Source organism: Callithrix jacchus, chromosome 4 (assembly GCF_049354715.1).
Source record: "Callithrix jacchus isolate 240 chromosome 4, calJac240_pri, whole genome shotgun sequence".
NCBI classification, from domain to species: Eukaryota; Metazoa; Chordata; class Mammalia; order Primates; family Cebidae; genus Callithrix; species Callithrix jacchus.
Window position 1 is genome coordinate 96,030,045 of NC_133505.1, and position 19,428 is coordinate 96,049,472.

The 19,428-nt window shown below is 41.3% G+C and overlaps 1 protein-coding gene across 6 annotated transcripts in view; it reads right to left on the bottom strand.

Annotated features, from left to right (window-relative positions):
- BACH2 (BACH transcriptional regulator 2) overlaps window positions 1-19,428 on the bottom strand; it is a 396,617-nt gene that overhangs the window by 74,583 nt on the left and 302,606 nt on the right. For all 6 annotated transcript variants that reach the window (XM_035296349.3, XM_002746827.7, XM_054254269.2 and 3 more), the window contains one exon: window positions 17,531-17,785. In XM_035296349.3, coding sequence (XP_035152240.1) covers window positions 17,531-17,785 — 255 coding nt within the window. The remainder of the gene's footprint in view (window positions 1-17,530; window positions 17,786-19,428) is intronic.

A 19,428-nucleotide genomic window follows, 5' to 3' on the forward strand; every position in this document is an offset into this window, starting at 1 on the left:
TCCTGTCCTCCCTAGCTACTCCCCTCCCTGCTTTATTTTTTCTTGTATTGCTGATCACCAACTTAGGTATTCCTGCGTACTGTCTGTCATCCCCAACTGGGACATAAACTCTGTGAAAGCGCAGAGTTTTGCCTGTTTTGTATCCCTAGTACCTGCAACAACAGCACACAGTAGGTGCTCAATGCAAATCTGTTAAATGAATGAATAGCTCCTTCTGGTCACTGAGATCTCAACAGAAAGTTCCTCTCGTTAGGGAAGACTTCCTTGACCATCCCATCTAATGCTGCATTTTCAATTACTGTTGATCACATTACTCTGCTTTACTCTGCTTCTAGCACTGACAATAATTTAAATTGTCTTGTTTTCTTATTTGTCCTTCACAATATACATAGGCCCATAAGACCTCTAACTTATTCTGTCTTAACCATTGCTATATCCCTAGCACTTAAAACGGCTTAACACAGAGCAGGTGTTCAGTAAATACTTCTTCAATGAATGGAGAACCTTCAGACAAAATCAATCAAAATCAATTTTTTGTTTTCTCCAATTTTCTGAATCTTAAAAATGCCAATCCACAGAAAAGATGGAAGAATCGTACATCCACATACTTTTAGTCTGAACTCAGCTGGGGGTGAATCTGGAATGTTTGGAGGAGACAGATTGTGTTAAATCATTAAATTTGCTAAATTTGTGTGCTCTCTTCTTTCAACATATATCTATACAGTCCTGTTCATGAGCTGCGTGCGCATACGCGCGCGTGCGCACGCACACACACACACACACACACACGCACGCACATGCGCATATATGTTTTCCCAGAACCATTTGGAAGTAAATTGCAGACACTGTGACATTTTATACTGAATATTTATGCATATATCTCCTGAGAACCAGGACATTCCACATAACCAAAACATCATTTCCCCGTCAAGAAAAGTAATGTTGATATAATATTATAAATTAGTATGTAGTCTATATTCAGATTCTCCAAAGTGCTCCAAGGATGCCCTTTATAAACTTTTTTTTCAATCTGGGAGGCAATCAAGTATCACTCATTGCATTTGGTCTCATTAGTCTCTTATAATCTAGGGCAATCCCTCCATCATTTTATCTTTCATGACAGTGATATTTTTGAAAAGTTCAGGCCAGCTGTCTTAAAGAATGTTCTACAGAGGATGTCTAGTCAAATCATAGCATTATGTTTAAAAGTTAATCTATTTTTTCCTGGTTTAATATTTTAATATACAGTGAGTTCATTTTTCTGTTTGCTTTAAATTTTTAGGTCTGATTATCATCTTTGTTGATTCAATTTTAATGTCTGGACTATTTAAAACATTTAAATGGCTCAAAAGTCAATACTGAACAAAAAGATATAGTCTTACTCCAAACTTTCACTCTGTTTCCACCTACTTACATAGGTAATCTTTTTCACTAGTTTCTTGTTTATCTTTTCTGTTTCTTTTTAAAAGTATGCAAATATATGCATGAGTATATATTTATAAATCACACATATATTTATGGTACAATTATATATTATTTTTTCTTCTTTGCACTAAAGGAAGCATATCATATATAGTGTACATATCCCTCTGCATCTTGTTTTTCCCTTTTAAAATATATCTTAGAAATTACCCCATATCGGTTCATAGAGATCTTTTTTCTTTCTTATGGCTACACAGTAAGTGATTGTGTGGTTGTAAGTATGTGGAAAACTTTGTGCGTATGTTGTTTTGTATCTGTACAAATGTAATATTTTTTAGTAGGTTGCTATAGAGTGAACTACACTGAAGTTCACTCTTTAGCACATATTGAAGCCCTAGCCCTCAGTGCGATTCTATCTGGAGGCAGAGCCTTTACAAAGGTAATTAAGGTTAAATGAGGTCACAAGGGTGAGGGCCTAATTGGATAGAAGTGATGGCCTTATAAGAAGGAGAGACACCAGAGCACTCTCTGTCCACACACGCACAGAGGAAAGGCTATGTGAGGATACAACAAGGAGGCAGCTGTCTGTAAGCCAGGAAGAGAGGCCTCACCAGAAACCAATCCTGGTGGCACCTTGATCTTGGACTTCTGGCCTCCAGAATTGTGACAAAATGAATTTCTGTTGTTTAAGCCACCCAGCCTGTGGTATTTTGCTATGGCAGCCGGAGTGGACTACTAATATACATGTATTAGAAGAGTTAAATGCTGTAGATTCACATGAAAAGATAAAATCACTTAACTTAGAAAAATAAACTTAAAAAAGATAAAAGATATTTCTGGAGGCTCCAAAGGAGGAAGTAAGGAAAACCAGCAATCCATGGACCACAAAGTAGTTTGCACTTACAGGTGCAGATCCATTAGCGCATCACCTTCTATTCTGACTCACTCTTCTGAAATCTCAGTCACACACCTATTAGTTGTCTTCTTCTACATCTTGGGCATGATGGAGGGAAACCACCTCATCACCACAGGGTCCACAGTAAATGGTTTCCAGACTCCAATTCAAGTGACATGGGGATAGGGAGAAAGGTGGTATGAGCTCCAAGGACACCAGGGCTCAGGCCTTCCAGGATCTGGGGTGACTTTATGTTTAAAAAAAATTTTTTTTTCTATATTTTATACTTGATAAAACTGGCTCAGAAGGTAAACATCTTATTTTTTATAAAACCCAGCTGAAGATGGAAATGGCCTCTTTTACTATTAGTTTTTAAAATGTCATCATTCATCTGATTAATATGAAAACATGTCCTTTCTGCTCAACATTCTGATATATTCTTGAAGATGCAGCTACTTGGAAATATTCCATATTCCACCAGAGCCTAAAGTGTACATTACGCTTGTTGAGTCGCTTCCTAAAGCACATGCTTAGAGATATTTATATTTGTTTGAAAACACCCATGAACGAACTCTTATTTTCTTCAGCTTGGGTATGTGTACACCAAGGGGATGGGAAAGGAGAGACACCCTTTCTTCATACCCCCTGCTTCCTTCACAGTTACACAAGATTTGACTAGGAGGTAAGAATTTCCTTGTCTGTCTGACGATACATAGAGTCAGATACTTGGAAAAACATGTGAGTTATTCCCACTGAAAATGACACCAATCATTTCCAGAGACATAACTCCTGAAAACACACAGGAATGCAAAGGCATTTGCAGATTTCAAAGGTTGAGGCAAATTTAAATATGGAAAAAAGTCTTGTAACTTTAAATTAGAAGGAAATGGAAGAAATCTAATTGAGTCCCTTTGTTGCTTCTTGGATTTTCATTTAGCCAATGAGACTGTGAGTGAAAGCCCATTCAGCCAAAGTTGAGGACTTTTGTTCTTAGAAGAATGAAGAGCCCTGAGTTGGACAGAAGGGACTAGGAAGCACTGGGTCCCACTGGGTCCCCTTGGGTCCCACTGGTGGCTTTAGGGAGAAATCCCATGGGGCATGCAGAACCTTTAAATCACAAGCAAAGCCACACTGCAGAGTTTCGTTTTTCCGGTACTATGCCCCATATTTTACTTGATCTTCCTTCCCTTCCATCCACCTACCTATTCAAATAACCCTTTCATCATTACAGTAATGTAATAATGTACACTGTAAGAAATTTAAAAATGTAGACAAAAAGAAATCCATTACATTTCTACCATTCACAGGTCACCCAGGTGAAATTTTACTTTGCACATATTCTCATGGCTCTTGGTGTGTACACACCACATGTACTCACATTTGTATTTTTAACCACAGTGAGATCATACTGAGCATACTATTCCTCCATCCACTTTCTCTGATCATCACCTTTGATCAACCACTTGGATATTTGAGTTTCTCCAATTTCCCCTGCCCCAAAGTTCTTTATAACCTGTTTGTGCAAACCTGTAACCACTCCAGGACTATGGATTACATTCTGGTTTTTAAAGCCCTTAAATCTTGTTTAACCGGCCGGGCGCGGTGGCTCAAGGCTGTAATCCCAGCACTTTGGGAGGCCAAGGCGGGTGGATCACGAGGTCGAGAGATTGAGACCAACCTGGTCAACATGGTGAAACCTCGTCTCTACTAAAAATACAATAAATTAGCTGGGCATGGTGGGGTGTGCCTGTAATCCCAGCTACTCAGGAGGCTGAGGCAGGAGAATTGCCTGAACCCAGGAGGCGGAGGTTGCGGTGAGCCGAGATCGCGCCATTGCACTCCAGCCTGGGTAACAAGAGCGAAACTCCATCTCAAAAAAAAAAAAAAAAAATCTCGTTTAACTTAGCACAGTCCATTTTCATGTCACTGACTTATTCAAGAAATCAGGCCAGTAAGAAATTGTCCTGTAGAATTACATTCATCCTCCCACACCTGCAAGATTTGTCCATTGGCTTCCTTGTAGTGTTGGTAAGCTTGTTCCTCTAATCCTTTATTTTCCTCTCACATTTTTATCTCAAATCTTTATGACGTCAACTTATATACTGACTACATCAGTGGGGATGGTGTGTATTTCATGAATATTTGGATCAGAAAACACCTAACACTTGGCTGACCCACCAGGAGTTAAGCTCAGATTGACCCCTGCCTGGGTTAGTGTGAAGACAGTCTGACCCTTTAGTGTACAGTTCTAACTGTTCCTTTGTGTGTGTGTGTGATGTTACTTGGTTTCTGCTAGTGTTGTTTTGGTATAATACCAGTGTCCATCAAACATTCACCTTAATGACTTTAATCCCGAGTGATCGCCTGTATCTGAATTTGTTCATGGCACTTAAACAAATATGTGGCACTAGATTACAAATAGCTTTGAGAACAAGGTCTTTGTCATTTAGAAATTTAGCATCCCCTTGCAGGATGTTGTACTCAGCCATGCTAAATAAGAGTTGATGCTTGCAGTATCACTTGGGAGGTGAGGCATACCCCTTAAAAGGCAATTTAGGGAGCAACTCGGCATGTATCCTCGGTCTGAGAAACTGTTGGAGCTTAAATATGTTGCAAACAAATAAAGATAAATTTAACACCAGCAATTCAGAGTAAACCATGTTCTTAGTGGAGGAACCAGCCACGGAGCCTAAGTGTTGGAGCTCAATCTCAACCCCTGCTCCCTCTTTTTTCCTGTTTCTCAAAGGCGTCAGCAGTTTCTAGTGTTTCCAGTCATTGCCTATGCTGGTGTTCCTCCTATCTGTATCTTCAGCTCTGCAATCTCAGAGTCTTAGGCACATGTAAAGCACTATAGATAGGTATCAAGGCCATCTTGATGTCCTCTTTGCCCACCCATGTGCTCCCTACTCAATTTCATGTTATCTCTGAAAGGCTGCCTCTTTCTCCCAGTTCTTCACCCAGGTGCAGACCTTCCTCACCTATGCCAGGCCAGGGTGTGTCTCCTCACTGTGCTCTGTCTGTGGTGGCTTGTTGCTACCATCCAACATGGGTTCCATTGCTAGACAGATATTCCATACACTGTTTTTTATTATGTCACGTCTTGGTTCACAATGTTTCATGAATTCCTATTGCTTACCTGGTCAAGTCTAAATTCTTTTGTCTAAATTTTATTCTTTCACAGTAAGGCCCCATGTGGTGAGACCATATCTTGAATCATTCCCCAATTCTCCCGCTTGTGCTGATCAAAGCTGCCTCCTCAAAGTCCCGTGAGTACCTCTTTTTCAGTCTTTGCCCACCAGTGTCCTCTCCTGAAGGGTCTCTCCCCACTTGCTCCCTAGTGAAGTCCTGTCCATCCTGTGAGATGATTGATTTTAGGTGAGATAAACTTCATGAAAGAGATGGTAGAAAAATCCTGTTCTTCCCTCCACCTGAACCTCTGCAGCACAAACAACTGCCAGTACAACTTGCCATCTACAATGAATACTCTTGAATCATTCACCTTTGATTTCTATGGTTTTCCCTTGATTCTTCAACTATATTGTAAGTTCTTTGAAGGAGGTAATCTTGCTTTACATTTTGAAGTTAATCACCCAAAGAAGTGACCTATGGGGTCCTGTGGTCCACTCCTCTGCTTCTATGAAATGTTGTACTTAAGCATCTTGTCTTATGAAGCATCTGCTTTAAGCACACACGTGCATGGGCACTCACACACATGCACGCTCCTCTGAACATAATGCTGTATTTTTTGGTACCTCTCTCCCATACCTAGCATCTTACACTGTTATAAAATCCTCCTTTAATATAGCTGAAAATCCCTCCTGTATAGTTCAGATGCTGTTTCTTCTTGTCAGTGATGAGACATCTGGTCAACATCTACTATAGCAGCCTTAAATAGGAGGCATGGAGACACTTTTTAAACAGAACCTTGAAAGGTTACTGCATTTCTCTACATAAACACCTTGTAAATTGAATGGATTTAACTGGTCCAAAAAATGTTCAGTTATGAAAAGTGTGCTTCAATTATCTTCCCTTAGTATCTTCAGTTATCTTCCCTGACTTCCCAGAACTATCAAGTTCTTATCCTGAATCTGGGTGTTCCACATTTTTAATCTTTCCTCCTTTCTATTTGTAGGGTATAGTTCAATTCCTGGGCTACTACGGATCCCCTTGGCAAATGCAAGAAACACAAAGAATAATCCCATGTAGATGAAGGTATTCAGTAGGAAAGAAACAGTGCACACATCAAGAACGTCTCTCATGGTAGTAGAGTATTCATCTTTACAGAGCAAGACCCGTGGGGGTCCTGTCTGTTAGCAGCCGTTCTCCTGGCCTTTTTACTAACTTCCTGTTTTCCTTACACTTCTCTGTTAACTATCATATAAAACAAGAACAACAGATAAGCAGGGAGGCATCAGAAGGGTTTCTCTGGACAGATCTTCGAAGCGACCCATATACAGCCTTCCATTTGACTGGTGCCACTCAACTTGGCTTGAGATACCCAAGTGTGTGGCCATTGCTCACAGACCTGCCCTGCTCTACCCAGTTCTGATTGCTAACGCACCTCCAGGAATGATGTCATCTGTGTACCACTTTTGGGAAGAATAATCTGTCATTTGATCTTTCATATAAAGAATAAAAAAAGAAATCAATAGAAAATGATGGCTTAGAAATAATCAGGAAAAAAAGAGAAACAATGACATTTACTACTATCCTTTACAAACAGAAGATAAAATAAAATAGTTTTTCCTTTAACAAGCTGGAAGCCCATAATTATGACCTTCTGTATCCTTCCTTTGATTTTCTTCTAAGCTCAGGAATCTTTCATTGGCTAAATCCCAGCATTTTTTTTCTCCCTTGGCCAACTTTTGGCCTTGCTTGGGAACAGCTGCCAGTATTTCTCTTTGCTGCCAGTCAGTCAAAAATGTGCTCACGCTGGATGCCTGGCTCCATCCCACCCAGGGTGTGGAATGCATTAACTTTTTCATAAACAGGCTTTGCCAGGCTGCAAACGAAAAGTCCATCTCAGCAGAGCTCACTGTATTACTAGTTAGCTTGGAGGTGGTGCCAATGTCATTTACAGGGACTGTCAACATATTTTAGGAGTCTATGGCAAAGTGATGAATTTTACTATGTGTACCAAGTTAATGGGAAAAAAGAACACTTCCGAGATCCTAGGAAACCAGAAGTGCTGCTACTTAATTGCTTCTCCACTCCTCAAAGAAAAACAAACCAATCCTTTTTCTAGCCTGTAATTTGGTTCAGAACCCAAACAAGAAAATAAAGGTATTAACTGATTAGTGCCCACAATTTTATTCTACTTTCGTTGTGCTTTTAAGAACAGCTTTCTTTCTTTCTTTTTTCCTTTTTTTTTTTTTTTTACTGACAACTATGTATCACTCCAATGCCTGGGTATGATCCATTTTATTAAAAAATTCCTGAATCATTTTCCTGGCTTACAGCTTATCCAACCAAGATTCCAGGTGTTCTCACCATAAGAAGGGCCTCTTTCAAAAGCTGTCTGCTTTTATAACTGCACACCCACCAGAAATGTCATGAACACCCCAACGATGGCGTTGAAACTTAAAGACATTTGGTGACATTCCAAATTTTGAATGGAATGCGAATCCATTAAGATTATTAGGTAACTTTATTGTTATTCTCAGATTTGTGCCAAATGTTAAAGCTGCCAAAGAAAAGAAAGAACAAAAACCGATTCTTGGATCCCAGCACTGACTATTTTAGTGTGGAAACTGTATTTTCTTGTAACTCACTTAAAAAACACACCGTGTTTTCACTGTATAATCGCAATCTCAGTTTTCAGGAAGCAAGAGAAATGAGATATATAATCAATGTTTCTCTTCTGTTTGGCTTTCAGCCTAAATGATCCTGCACTTGTATTGGCAAAGGAAAACAGGTATCAACAGTGAACAGGAAACCTATTCTAAGAAGGACTGGCTCAAGTGAAGCACCACTACATCATGAGTGACTCAACCATCTACTCAAAGAGTGATTACTCTGCAAGGATGAAGCCATGCTAATTGGACAATGGCTTGCTGCCAGTTCGTGTTGGTGTGACCTACAATACCCTTGGCTGACAGCCATGATGTCTCTTTGTCACACCTTTTATTCTCCCCCAAGGGTGTAGGGTGTAATCTGGTTGGGAAGTAGAAATAATTTTGAAAAACTCTCACAAGTACTATTTAACTTCTTATCATGAATTAAAAGTTTAATTAAGTACCTTGGTAAAGGCCTGGGTTCTATGATTACGACAAAAATAATAGTTATGATGACTGATCAAGTGAGGAACTTTATAGCTCTGAACTTTGTCTTTAAAGCTATTATTAATTTTAATTGAAATAGCTAAGATACTCCATAATGGGAGAAAGAAAGAAACATAAAGGACAGTTTGTTCATATATAAAGAAGTTTAAAAATGAATTGATACACTGGTAACTAATTTCATAAAATTTGATGCAAACAAGTTTACTTTCAGAGGCCTTGTTATACATCTATTTCAACGTGTTGATTATTATGGTCATCCTACATCAGATAGGGATAAATAGGCATAGTGAAAAGAAATCTTAAAAATGGCTTTGAAATCAGGTCACTTGAAATGATTTTTAGATATGTCTTAGGTTTTTGTCTACTCAACTCCTACTACTATGCCAAAAGAGGAACATATTTCTGCATAAGTTTCTTTAAATAGGGCTTACTGGCCTCAGGATTTAAAAAATGTAAGAGGTTTGGAAACAGCTTATGTGTCTCAGTTTTAAAATTAGCTATTGCTGTGGCTATTTTCACACTAGATTTCCCTCCCTCTATAACAGCGCTGCAGCCTCCAGGGATGAAGTCACAATAGTATGAGCTCCCCTTTGGGGCACTGCCTATTGCACCTCCATCCAAGACTGGGGCTCACATTTCAGGGCTAGCCGTCACCTCGGTGTTACTATAAATAAGTTCTGCCTTTAGGCATCTCAAAATTATCAGCACGATTCTAGGACTTGAAAACTTCTCACTTGCCAGCAAGTAGTTGCCTGAAATATTTTGACTTATTTATTTGCTTTTTTTTCATCTGCTGCCAAGTCTTACTAACGCAACTTGGAAAATTGCACCACAGCTTTTAATGAGGATTCTGAGGTAACAGCCATTTCATCAGAGAAGACTGTTCTTTCCTTTTAGGGGAATAATAACACCTACTGTTTCTATAGCACCATCTTTCCAAGAAGTTTAACACATCACATTTCATTAATCTGAACAGCAGCTCGGCAAGTCAAACTGGAAACTAGCATTGTTACTCCCTGCATACTCATATTGAAATCGAGGTCATTAAATGCGAAGCAATTTTCTCAAAATCTTAACACCTTCTGACATGGTTAAAGAGCCATGATCTGCCTATGTTCTAGGTGATCAGATAGTCTTCTAGGTGATCTTAAGGGTCTCTTCCACCCTTTACATGTTGTCTCCTGGGAATGACTGTAAGGCCCTTTCTGAAAAGTCAGGGAAAAGCCACAAAAGTAAGTGAACTGAATTTGTACCTCTTCTGGAGTCCTGTGGTTCTCTCCCTTCCTGGCCAGTTTGTCTCCCGTCTTCATGGCTTTTCCCTACCTCTCAATCCAAATATCTTTCCTTTCTTCCTGACCAACAGGATTTCTTCTCTCTTCCTCAAGTAGGAAGCTAGCCAAGTTCAAGGACGTAAACCTGTGTGGCATAGGCTAGGACCTCAGAGATCAACCAGCCCCAGTTCATCATTTTCAGCAGCTCAGGATGTGATGTATTAAGTTGAGACTGGCCATTTGGTTAGTAGATCCTATCCTCTGTTGAATATTCAAGGCAACTGGACTTCCGTCTCCTGTACCATCAAGTTTTCTCCCTCTTTTGGAACTTTCCTTTCAGCCCAGGCATTGGGAAAGGTTAGGCTCAGCCATGGTAACAAATAAAACACCACATCTTGAGAGCTTCTAGCAGGGAGCGCAGCTACATGTATAACTGTGAATGAAGAATGGTCCTTTTCTGTTGGGGAAGGTCGTCCTCTTTGACCAAGTGTGTAGCTTCAGAGGGACACACGTGAAGCAGTGAGGGAGGGAATGGACACCCACCTAGCCAGCTGGATCAGCCCAATCTGGCAATGCTGGGGTGGCAGATGTTGCAGCCAGATTGCCTTCATATCCAGAAACACCAAATCTTAACGTGCTTAATTAACCTAAAAGTTTATTTCTCATCATGTCAGTGTGATTTGAGTCAGATGGCTTTTGCTGGCTCTCTTCCAACAGTGACTCAGGGACCTAAGCTCCAGCTTCATCATTCTAGAGTCCTTTGACACCAGCTAAGTAGCTGGGACAAAGAATAAAGAGCTCATACCTACTTTTGACTGCCTCAGCGCAAAGTCCTCATGTCACATTTCATTGGCTACATCTAGTCATATGGTGCACCTGATTACAAATTCAGTCTTTCTACATATCTGGGAAAGAGAAAAACTGGGTGTGGGTGAGCAATGGTAATCTTTACCACAGAGTGAAAACATGCTTGGATTTCTTCCTACATAAAATGAAAAACCAAATAAAACCTCTTTTGACACCATTTCCCTCCAGTACTGGTTTACTTTTCTGCTCCCTTTCACTCAAAATGCCTCATTCTCTTCCCATTCTCTCTAGAACACAATCCAATTGGTTTTTGTTTCTACTGCTCCCCCAAAAGTGCTCAACGAAATCACAAATGGCCTCCAAATTGCCTGATGGTCAGTTTTTGGCCTTCCTCTTAGTTGACAGTCAGCATCACTTGACCTAGTTGACAGCTCTCTCCTCCTTGAAATGCTTTCTTCACCTGGCTTAGTGAAGAAAGCCTGGCTTTCTTCACCTGGCTATGCTTTCTTGCTTTTCCTCCCACCTCAGGCTTGCTCCTTCTTGGTCTACCTTGAAGGCTCATCTTCATCTCCCCAACCTGTTTAATTCGAGAGAGCCCCAAGGCTCAATCTTGGGACTTCTTTTCCTTTCTATCTCTACTCACTTCTTTGGTGATCGTATGTAGTCTTGCTGCTTTCAGTATTTCCAATATTCTGGTATTACAACTTTTATCTCCAGGCTAGACTTCTCCCATGAGTTCTGGCCATGGAAACCCAACTGCATACTAGAAATCTTTACTTAGATGTGAACAGGCATCTCAAACTTAATATATACAAAATAGAAGGCTAGGTGTGGTGGCTCACACCTGTAATCCCTTCACTTTGGGAGGCCAAGGCAGGCGGATCACTTGAGGTCAGGAGTTTGAGACCAGCCTGGCCAACATGGCAAAGCCCTGTCTCTACTAAAAATACAAAAATTAGCTGGGAGCAGTGGTGCATGCCTGCAACCCCAGCTACTTGGGAGGCTGAGGCAGGAGCACTGCTTGAACCCAAGAGGTGGACATGGCAGTGAGCCAAGATTGCAGCATTATACTCCAGTGTGGGTGACAGAGGGAGACCCTGTCTCCAAACAAACAAACAAACAAACAAACAACAAAATAGAACTCCCAATCCTTCCCCAGCCCCCAATCCTACTCCTCTCAATCTTCATCTATCTCAGTTAATGCCAACTGCATTCTTCCAATAGCTCAGGTGCCAAGCCTGGATGTTATCTGTGACTCCTCTTTTTCTCTCCCACCTCGTATAAGAAATTCCCGTGACCTCCATCTTCAAAATATCACCAGAACCTGATACCAACCACCATGTCACTGCTATCGCCCTGGTCTAGGCCGTCAGGTCACACCTGGGTTATTATCTTAGGCTCTTGCATCTTTTCCCTGCTTCTGCCCTGGCCTTCTTTCAATCTATTTCATGTGGCACTCAAAATGACCTGTGAAATTCTTCAGCGGCCAACTCGTTCCAAAAAAAGGCCAAGTGCTCAACAAGGTACACAGTCTAGCCCATTACCTCTCTGACTCACCTCTTCCCACCCTGCCTTGGCTCACTCTGCTCCTGGGTGGCAAACATGTCCCATCCACCACAGCCTCCTTTCGACTCCTCCTGCCTGGCTCATTCTTTCCCTAGATGTCAGCACGGCCAGCTCCCTCACCTGCTCCAGGTCTCTCCTCAAAAGTCACCACCTCAAACAGGCTTTTGTTGATCACTCTTTTTAAAACTGTAATACTCATAACCTAACTCCCTTTTTTTGTTTTATTTTCCTCAATGGCATCTAACAAAGTATATTTAACATTGATTAATTTCTGCTCTTTGCTCCTCCTCCCCACTAGAATGTGAGCTAGGTTTACCCAGCAGCTAGAATGAGGCCTCCTTTTGATAAATATTTGTTGAATGAATAAATCAATGAGTGAGAAAACCGAAGCCCAGAGAGGTGGATTGGTTTGCTGAAGATCTCACATGCAGTGGTACCAAGGCCCAAAGTGTGCTTTTCCCAGCCCCTCATGGCTGCTGATCCTAGTTTTAAAAAAAATCTGCCCATTACTCTTTTTCAGGCAAAGAGTGGTGGTGTCTTCTTTAGAGTTTTGTTTAGGTGAAAGGGGTGAGGCTCTGTGGTCCGGGCTAGCTAAGTGCTTTGCCCTTCTCATCCTGGTCATGCCACTTCCCAAAGACTTCACCCTTGTTTCCCACCAAAACTCCACCTTCCCTTGCACTCACCCTCAGGCTCAGAATGCTGCTGTCATCCTATACTGTGGCATTAAGTACTTTCTGTACTATTACATACTGAAAGGACTGCCCAAAGATAATCATTGACTGTCCTATTGCTTCCTTAAAAGACTGAACCTAAACCATCCCTGAGACATTAACAGCTTTCATATCCTCTAAAAACTTCCAGACAAGAAGATTCCATAATTTCCTTGTTGGCATCTGTGCTTGGCAGTACTGCTGCAGGAATGTTCTTTATTGCACCCTGTAGTTAAGACTTAACAACAAATGCCTTTTCTTTAGAATGCTTCTGGGTCAGCTTTCTTTCTCGTATAGCACTGAAAAGTGAGATTTGCCCCAAAATGTTGAGTGAGAGAAAAAGCAAAAGATAGAGGGCACAAGCCAGAAATCTATTTATACTGAGGAAAACATAAGGTCTACCTGCAGGGGCCATACTCACTCCCACCCTGTAGCCGTTCCTTGCATGAACCTGTCCCCTTCTCTAGAGGGTACAAGGACACAGGAAGCAAGCCAGAGAAAGGTGGTGAGGCCTTGGCAGTAACCTCTTGACAGCCGCTCCTCCCCTAGCATTCTGTGAGGGAGCCAAACAGCCACATAAGAATAGGGTTGATATGCAAACCCACTGTGGGCAGAGCATCTTCTAAGGAAGCACATCCCATCCCTGACCTCTGAACTTGACACTCCAAAAGACTGAACTTCACAGTCATGATACAATTTCCGGCATGGCTGGCATCCAGCCCGAAATGGCCTCTGTGACTATAGCTAAGGAGGTGTCATGCTAATGAGCAGTGGAAGAACAGCCTGCAATGCTTGGCACATCAACTACTTTCTCTTCATCTCTTAGCACAACATATACTCACTCATATAAAATTGAATAATCTGTTTTATTATATAATGAAAGTACTAAGTACAGTGGCTTATCTCCAACTATGTGCTGACACAATTACCTGGGTGTGTTTTTCAGTGGGGAACCAACACTCAAGACCTAGAAATCCTAGGGGCTGTCATTTGTTTCTTCTTTATTTTTTTAAAGCAAGGTAATTCAATTATTCCTTGATTTCTAGAAGGAGGCCTCCCTCTATTTTTGTCTCTCTTTCAATTTAGAGGCTATGCTGGGCTCTGGGCTCTGAGTGGTTCTCATGTGCTAGTAATGGCTTGGCTCATCAGGAAATGGGATTTGGGGGTGGACAGTTGCTGGAGGCCAGATCTGGGTTTGGCCAAAAGTGGATGAGGAGTGGGGCGGAGGAGTGGCAGTTTGCGTTGAGAAGTTTCAGGCTCCTAGGAGGAACTCTCAGGCCTAGCCATGCTGGACCCCTAAGGAGCACAGCAGTTGGCTGCCAAGGGAGTGTAGATGGGTCAAGTGTGAATAAGAGGAGGGCAGGGCCAGAAGTTGATTCAAATTCGGTGGTAGGATTTGATGAGGTTTAAAGATTTCCAAGGAGCTAATCTAATGCTTTTTCTTATATCTTCTGAACTAAAAAATGCCAATTAGTTCCAGACAGCTACTTTCTAAGGTAGTGTTTAGAATGTTTGCTTATTTACCCCTTAATCCAAATTCTATGAAATCATTCACTGAGCTACATGTGACAATTACCATTGAGCCTGCAGGGACACTTTAGTGTGCACACAGCAAGCAGAGGAAAAAAATGCCCAGCACACGGGTCCACAGGCAGGTGCCCCGAGCAGAGCAGGAGGGCTCTTCAAAAGAGGCCTCAGAAACAATGACAGATCCTCAAAGGAAAATGCCACTGAGGCTGGCTTGCATGTTCCATCAACAAGATACTTAGAGCTGGATTACTGACAATACGAATTTGCATTTCATAAGAACAAAAAGGATCTAGTTCTACCTGAAGATTTCAGATACATGAGCAACCAGAATGTTTCAATGGTTTGGAGGATGTAGATGATGCAGGAATGACAATCAGGAAGAAAGAAAATCAACACACACTTAAATGAGAACACACAGCAAATTCTCACTTGATTTTTAGGTGATGTCTATACAGTGTGGCTCTCATTTAAAATGCCATTTCCAATGTCATAGAAATAAGCAGTTATCAGGGATTTTATCTAAAAAGAAGCTTTAAGGTTATACCATATACATTTATATCCCAGTTTCCTTAACATTTTATTACATTGGTATTGTATTTTTGATAAATAATTCAAGACAAAAGGATCCCTTGAGCTCAAGAGTTCCAGTCACACCTGGGAAACAGAGCAAGAACCTGTGTTTAAAAAGGGGCTTCTGTTTGTCAAATGCCTACTAGAGGATAAGGCTGTGCTGAGAAATTTTGTAATTATCATCTCACCTAGTCCTCATGGCAAGCCAGCTAGATAAATATGTCCCCATCAGTGCAGTTGAGGAAAGGCCAGCTCAGGATCCCCTGGCTACAATGCAGCTGCCATTCCTTGGCCTTCCCCTGTTACTTGGTACCCAGTGCTCCACTCCCTATCCCAGTTCCCATATGTCATTTAGCTGATCTCACCTTTTGCTTCTAGTGTTGGGATCTCTCTAGCTACCTATGTAACTAGTGGTACGAGGAGTGGTAATGGAGCACTCTATGTTGAGTATGTAACAAGGATACGAATGTGAAAATGCTAGTGCATATGCAGTCCTCATTTTTTTTTTTTTTGAGACATGGTCTCACTCTGTCACCCAGGCTGGATGGAGTGCACTGGTGTGATCACAGCTCACTTGCAGCCTTGACCTCCTGGGCTCAAGTGATCCTCCCTGCTCAGCTTCCTGAGTAGCTGAGACAAGTGTGTGCCACTACATCTGGTTTATTTTTAAATTTTTTGTAGAGATGGTGTCTCCCTATGTTGCCCAGGATAGTCTTGAACTCCTGGGACTCAAGTGGTCTTCCCGCTTTGGCCTCCCAAAGTAGCAGGATGATAGGTGTGACCTGCTACACCTGGCCGCAGTTTTTTATCTGGCCTAATTTTTATCAGCTGGCCGCTTTCCTGCTCAGCAGGGATAACAGCAGATGTTGCTTAACAAGGAACTGAGATCTGATGACCCCTCCACTGCCCATGTCTCGTTTGTCTGCCAAATAGACAAACACAAATAGTGTTTTAAAATTTTAATTATCATTTTCTTTTTTCTTTTCTTTTTCTTTTTTTGAGACAGAGTCTTGCCCTGTCACCAAACCTGGAGTGCAATGGTGTGATCTTGGGTCATTGCAACCTCTGCCTCCTGGGTTGAAGCGATTCTCCTGCCACAGCCTCCCGAGTACCTAGGATTACAGGCATGTGCCACCATGCCCAGCTAAATTTTTGTATCTTTAGTAGAGACAGGGATTCACCATGTTGCCAGGTTGGTCTCAAACTCCTGACCTCATGATCCGCCTTCCCTGGCCTCCCAAAGTATTATTTTCTTTTTTAAAGATGGGGTCTTGCCATGTTGCCCAGGCTTGTCTCAAACTCCTGGGCTCAAGGGATCCTCCTGGGGCTACAGGTGCACTCTACTGCACCTAGCTTCTTATTTGTTTTTTATGATGAATTTAATTGTCTTTTGGTGGAGCAGGTGCTTGCCCCATCACTTTCTACTGTCCTATATATAACCTACTTCACTCATTTATATTATTTGTCAGGCCCCTGAAGGCATCTGGTTTGTGAACTCTGGGACTGAATGCTGGTTTTAACCATCAGCATCATACCTGGGTGATGGGATCTCCTAAGATCACTGTGAAGAGCTGCTTAGTGGTACACTACACAACTCTAGGGAATCTATTTGCAAAAACTATGGATGTGAATTATACTCCTGGGAGTTATAGAGTACACAGCTTATGCAACTGTTGGTAGTGGCTCAAGAGTTGCACACTGTGCTGGTGGTGCACAGGGAATGATTCTGCCCTGAATACAAAGTATTACCCTTAGTCCCACAGGAATGACAAAAGTCAGGATGATGAACCAACAGGAAGTGTATATATGGCTCAAAGGGTTACCATTTAATGGTCTGCCCAGCTTTTGGGTTGCTACAACTTAAACCATCCAATTAAAAGTCATCTCTGGACAGACCAGGTCCAGCTACTAGTGTCCCCAAAGTGCCAAAATAACCGCACTCACTGAAGTAATTAAGAAACCTGAGTGGGCTGTTTTCAACAATGGTGAGAAAAGCAAGTTTATACTTCTTAGAATCTTACTAAATTAATGGTGAAAATTACTAGTTGCTTTTATTTTTCCCCCAAGCAAAGAAGGTGCTGTGAATGCTTTCGCCCTTTTACTCTCAAGGGAAATCTAGCAATCCTTAAACCATCTGAAACACAGAAATCATAGCAATGATTCAGATCCCACATCTAGGACTGTGCCAAACTTAGGCTGAACTACTCAAAACCTGACATGTAAGTGAACTAGAAACTACAAGTGACTGAGCCGCAGGTGAGGTTCAGTTCCCTTTAAGAAAGATACTCATATTCTGTGCCTCTGAGACCTTAGTGTATCAAATAGAAACCAGCTATGCCACAAACCTAACGTGTGAGTGACTTGGACATCAGCTCCCAAGTGGGGATATGGCATCTAGTATACCTTCTAGCTCCTACTCAGCCAGTTTTCTGTAAGTCAATAAACATTCATTAACAATACACAAACCAAAGTACATACCTCCTCAGGCAAGCTGACCACCAAGTCATTTTTTGTCTGTCCGACTAGCGCCTGCCAAAAGTATTCACTGCATGCGGCCAGCACAGCCCGGTGGGCCCGGAACTCCTTCCTCTCCACGATCAAAGTCACATCACAGAGAATATCCTTTTTCCGCTGGTCATTGAGGCCCAGGAGGATGTTGGTGCAGTGAACTGTGGACTCATACACATACATGGGGGAGTCAGGCTTCTCATCCACAGACATACCGTTCACACCCTGAAAGAAAGAAAGGCTGAGTCACCACAGCTGTCAGATCAGAGAGAGAAGGTGAGAAAGAACATCATGGTCCCTGTGTCCCACTGCCATGAGCATGGCCGGAAGGAAGAGAACTGCCAATCAGCACATACAGGCTTACTCTCTACAATGAGCTCAGGAAACATACCAGGAAAGTCAAGTTCCACAGATGACTTTATCCTTTCTATTTACTGCATTCTTTTACTCTATGGTAACAAAGCCAGATCTTTTAACAGAACACTTAAAACATTTGAAACACATAGGTATTTTAAAACTTGGTGGTTCTAATATTGTTAGAAGGCTGAAAAGGGACCTTCACATGCAAATAGTCTCCATGCAAGGACTAATTTAGATTTGTGTTAAGAGGAAATGAATCATTTTGAAGTATTTGTTGTCTCAATGAAGTACATGTAAGTTCCTAAGGTGAAATTTGGCTGAGATGCCAAGTAGAGTAAATATCAAATAACAATACATATTTAACAAGTGAACCAAACTGTCTGCACACTGAGGACCCAGTAGAGTCAGCTATCACACCTGCCCTCTGCCATTTCAAGGCAAAGCACAATCACCATATGCTATAGTTGCTTAGCTCTTGGAAAGATGTGGAATTGTGTTATGGTTATCCCAGCCAACTTGATGTACATCCACTTTAAGGAAACACAATGTATCACAACAGCAGTCATGAAAAAAGATGCATTCAACAGTCAAGATTACTTTTATAAAAGGTTCTTTGCTTTAGCAAATACCCATGGAAGTATCTCCTTTTTTCTTTTTTGAGATGGAGTTTTGCTCTTGTTGCCCAGGCTGGAGTGCAATGGTGCGAACTCAGCTCACTGCAAACTCTGCCTCCCGGGTTCAAGTGATTCTCCTGCCTCAGCCTACCGAGTAGCAGGGATTACAGGCGTGTGCCACCACACACAGCTAATTTTTGTATTTTTAGTAGAGACGGGGTTTCGCCATGTTGGCCAGGCTGGTCTTGAACTCCTGACCTCAGGTGATCCACCTGCCTCAGCCTCCCAAAGTGCTGAGATTACAGGTATGAGCCACTGTGCTTGGCCCCATTGAAGTATTTTAAAATATAATATCTGTAATTAATTTATATAGTTACATAGTTTTTCTGTAACATTTACTATAGTGGTAAGAATTCTAGTAGTGGGTCCTACTTTCTTTTTGGCTTTATTATTTTTTAAAACAGCTTTAACATACAATAAACTGCACATATTTATAGTGAGCAATTTGATGTTTTGATTATGTATGTAACTGTGAAACCATCATCACAATAAAGATACTGAACAAATCCATCAATACCAAAAGTATCCTTAAGGCCCTTACAATAATTCCTCCCTTGTACCCCTCTGTACTCCACTCCTGCAACGACTGACCAGCTTTCTGACATTGGATTTTATGGAGTTTCATATAAATGGAATCATACACTACATATTCTTTTATGTCTTACTCTTTTACTCAGCATAATTATTTTACCATTCATCCATGTTGCTGCATATATCAAGTCTGTTCCTTTATTACTTATTATTTATATATAAATATAGTGTAATTTTTTAATTCATTCATGTATTAGTGGATATTTGGGTTGTTTCCAGTATTTATTTACAAATAAAGCTGCT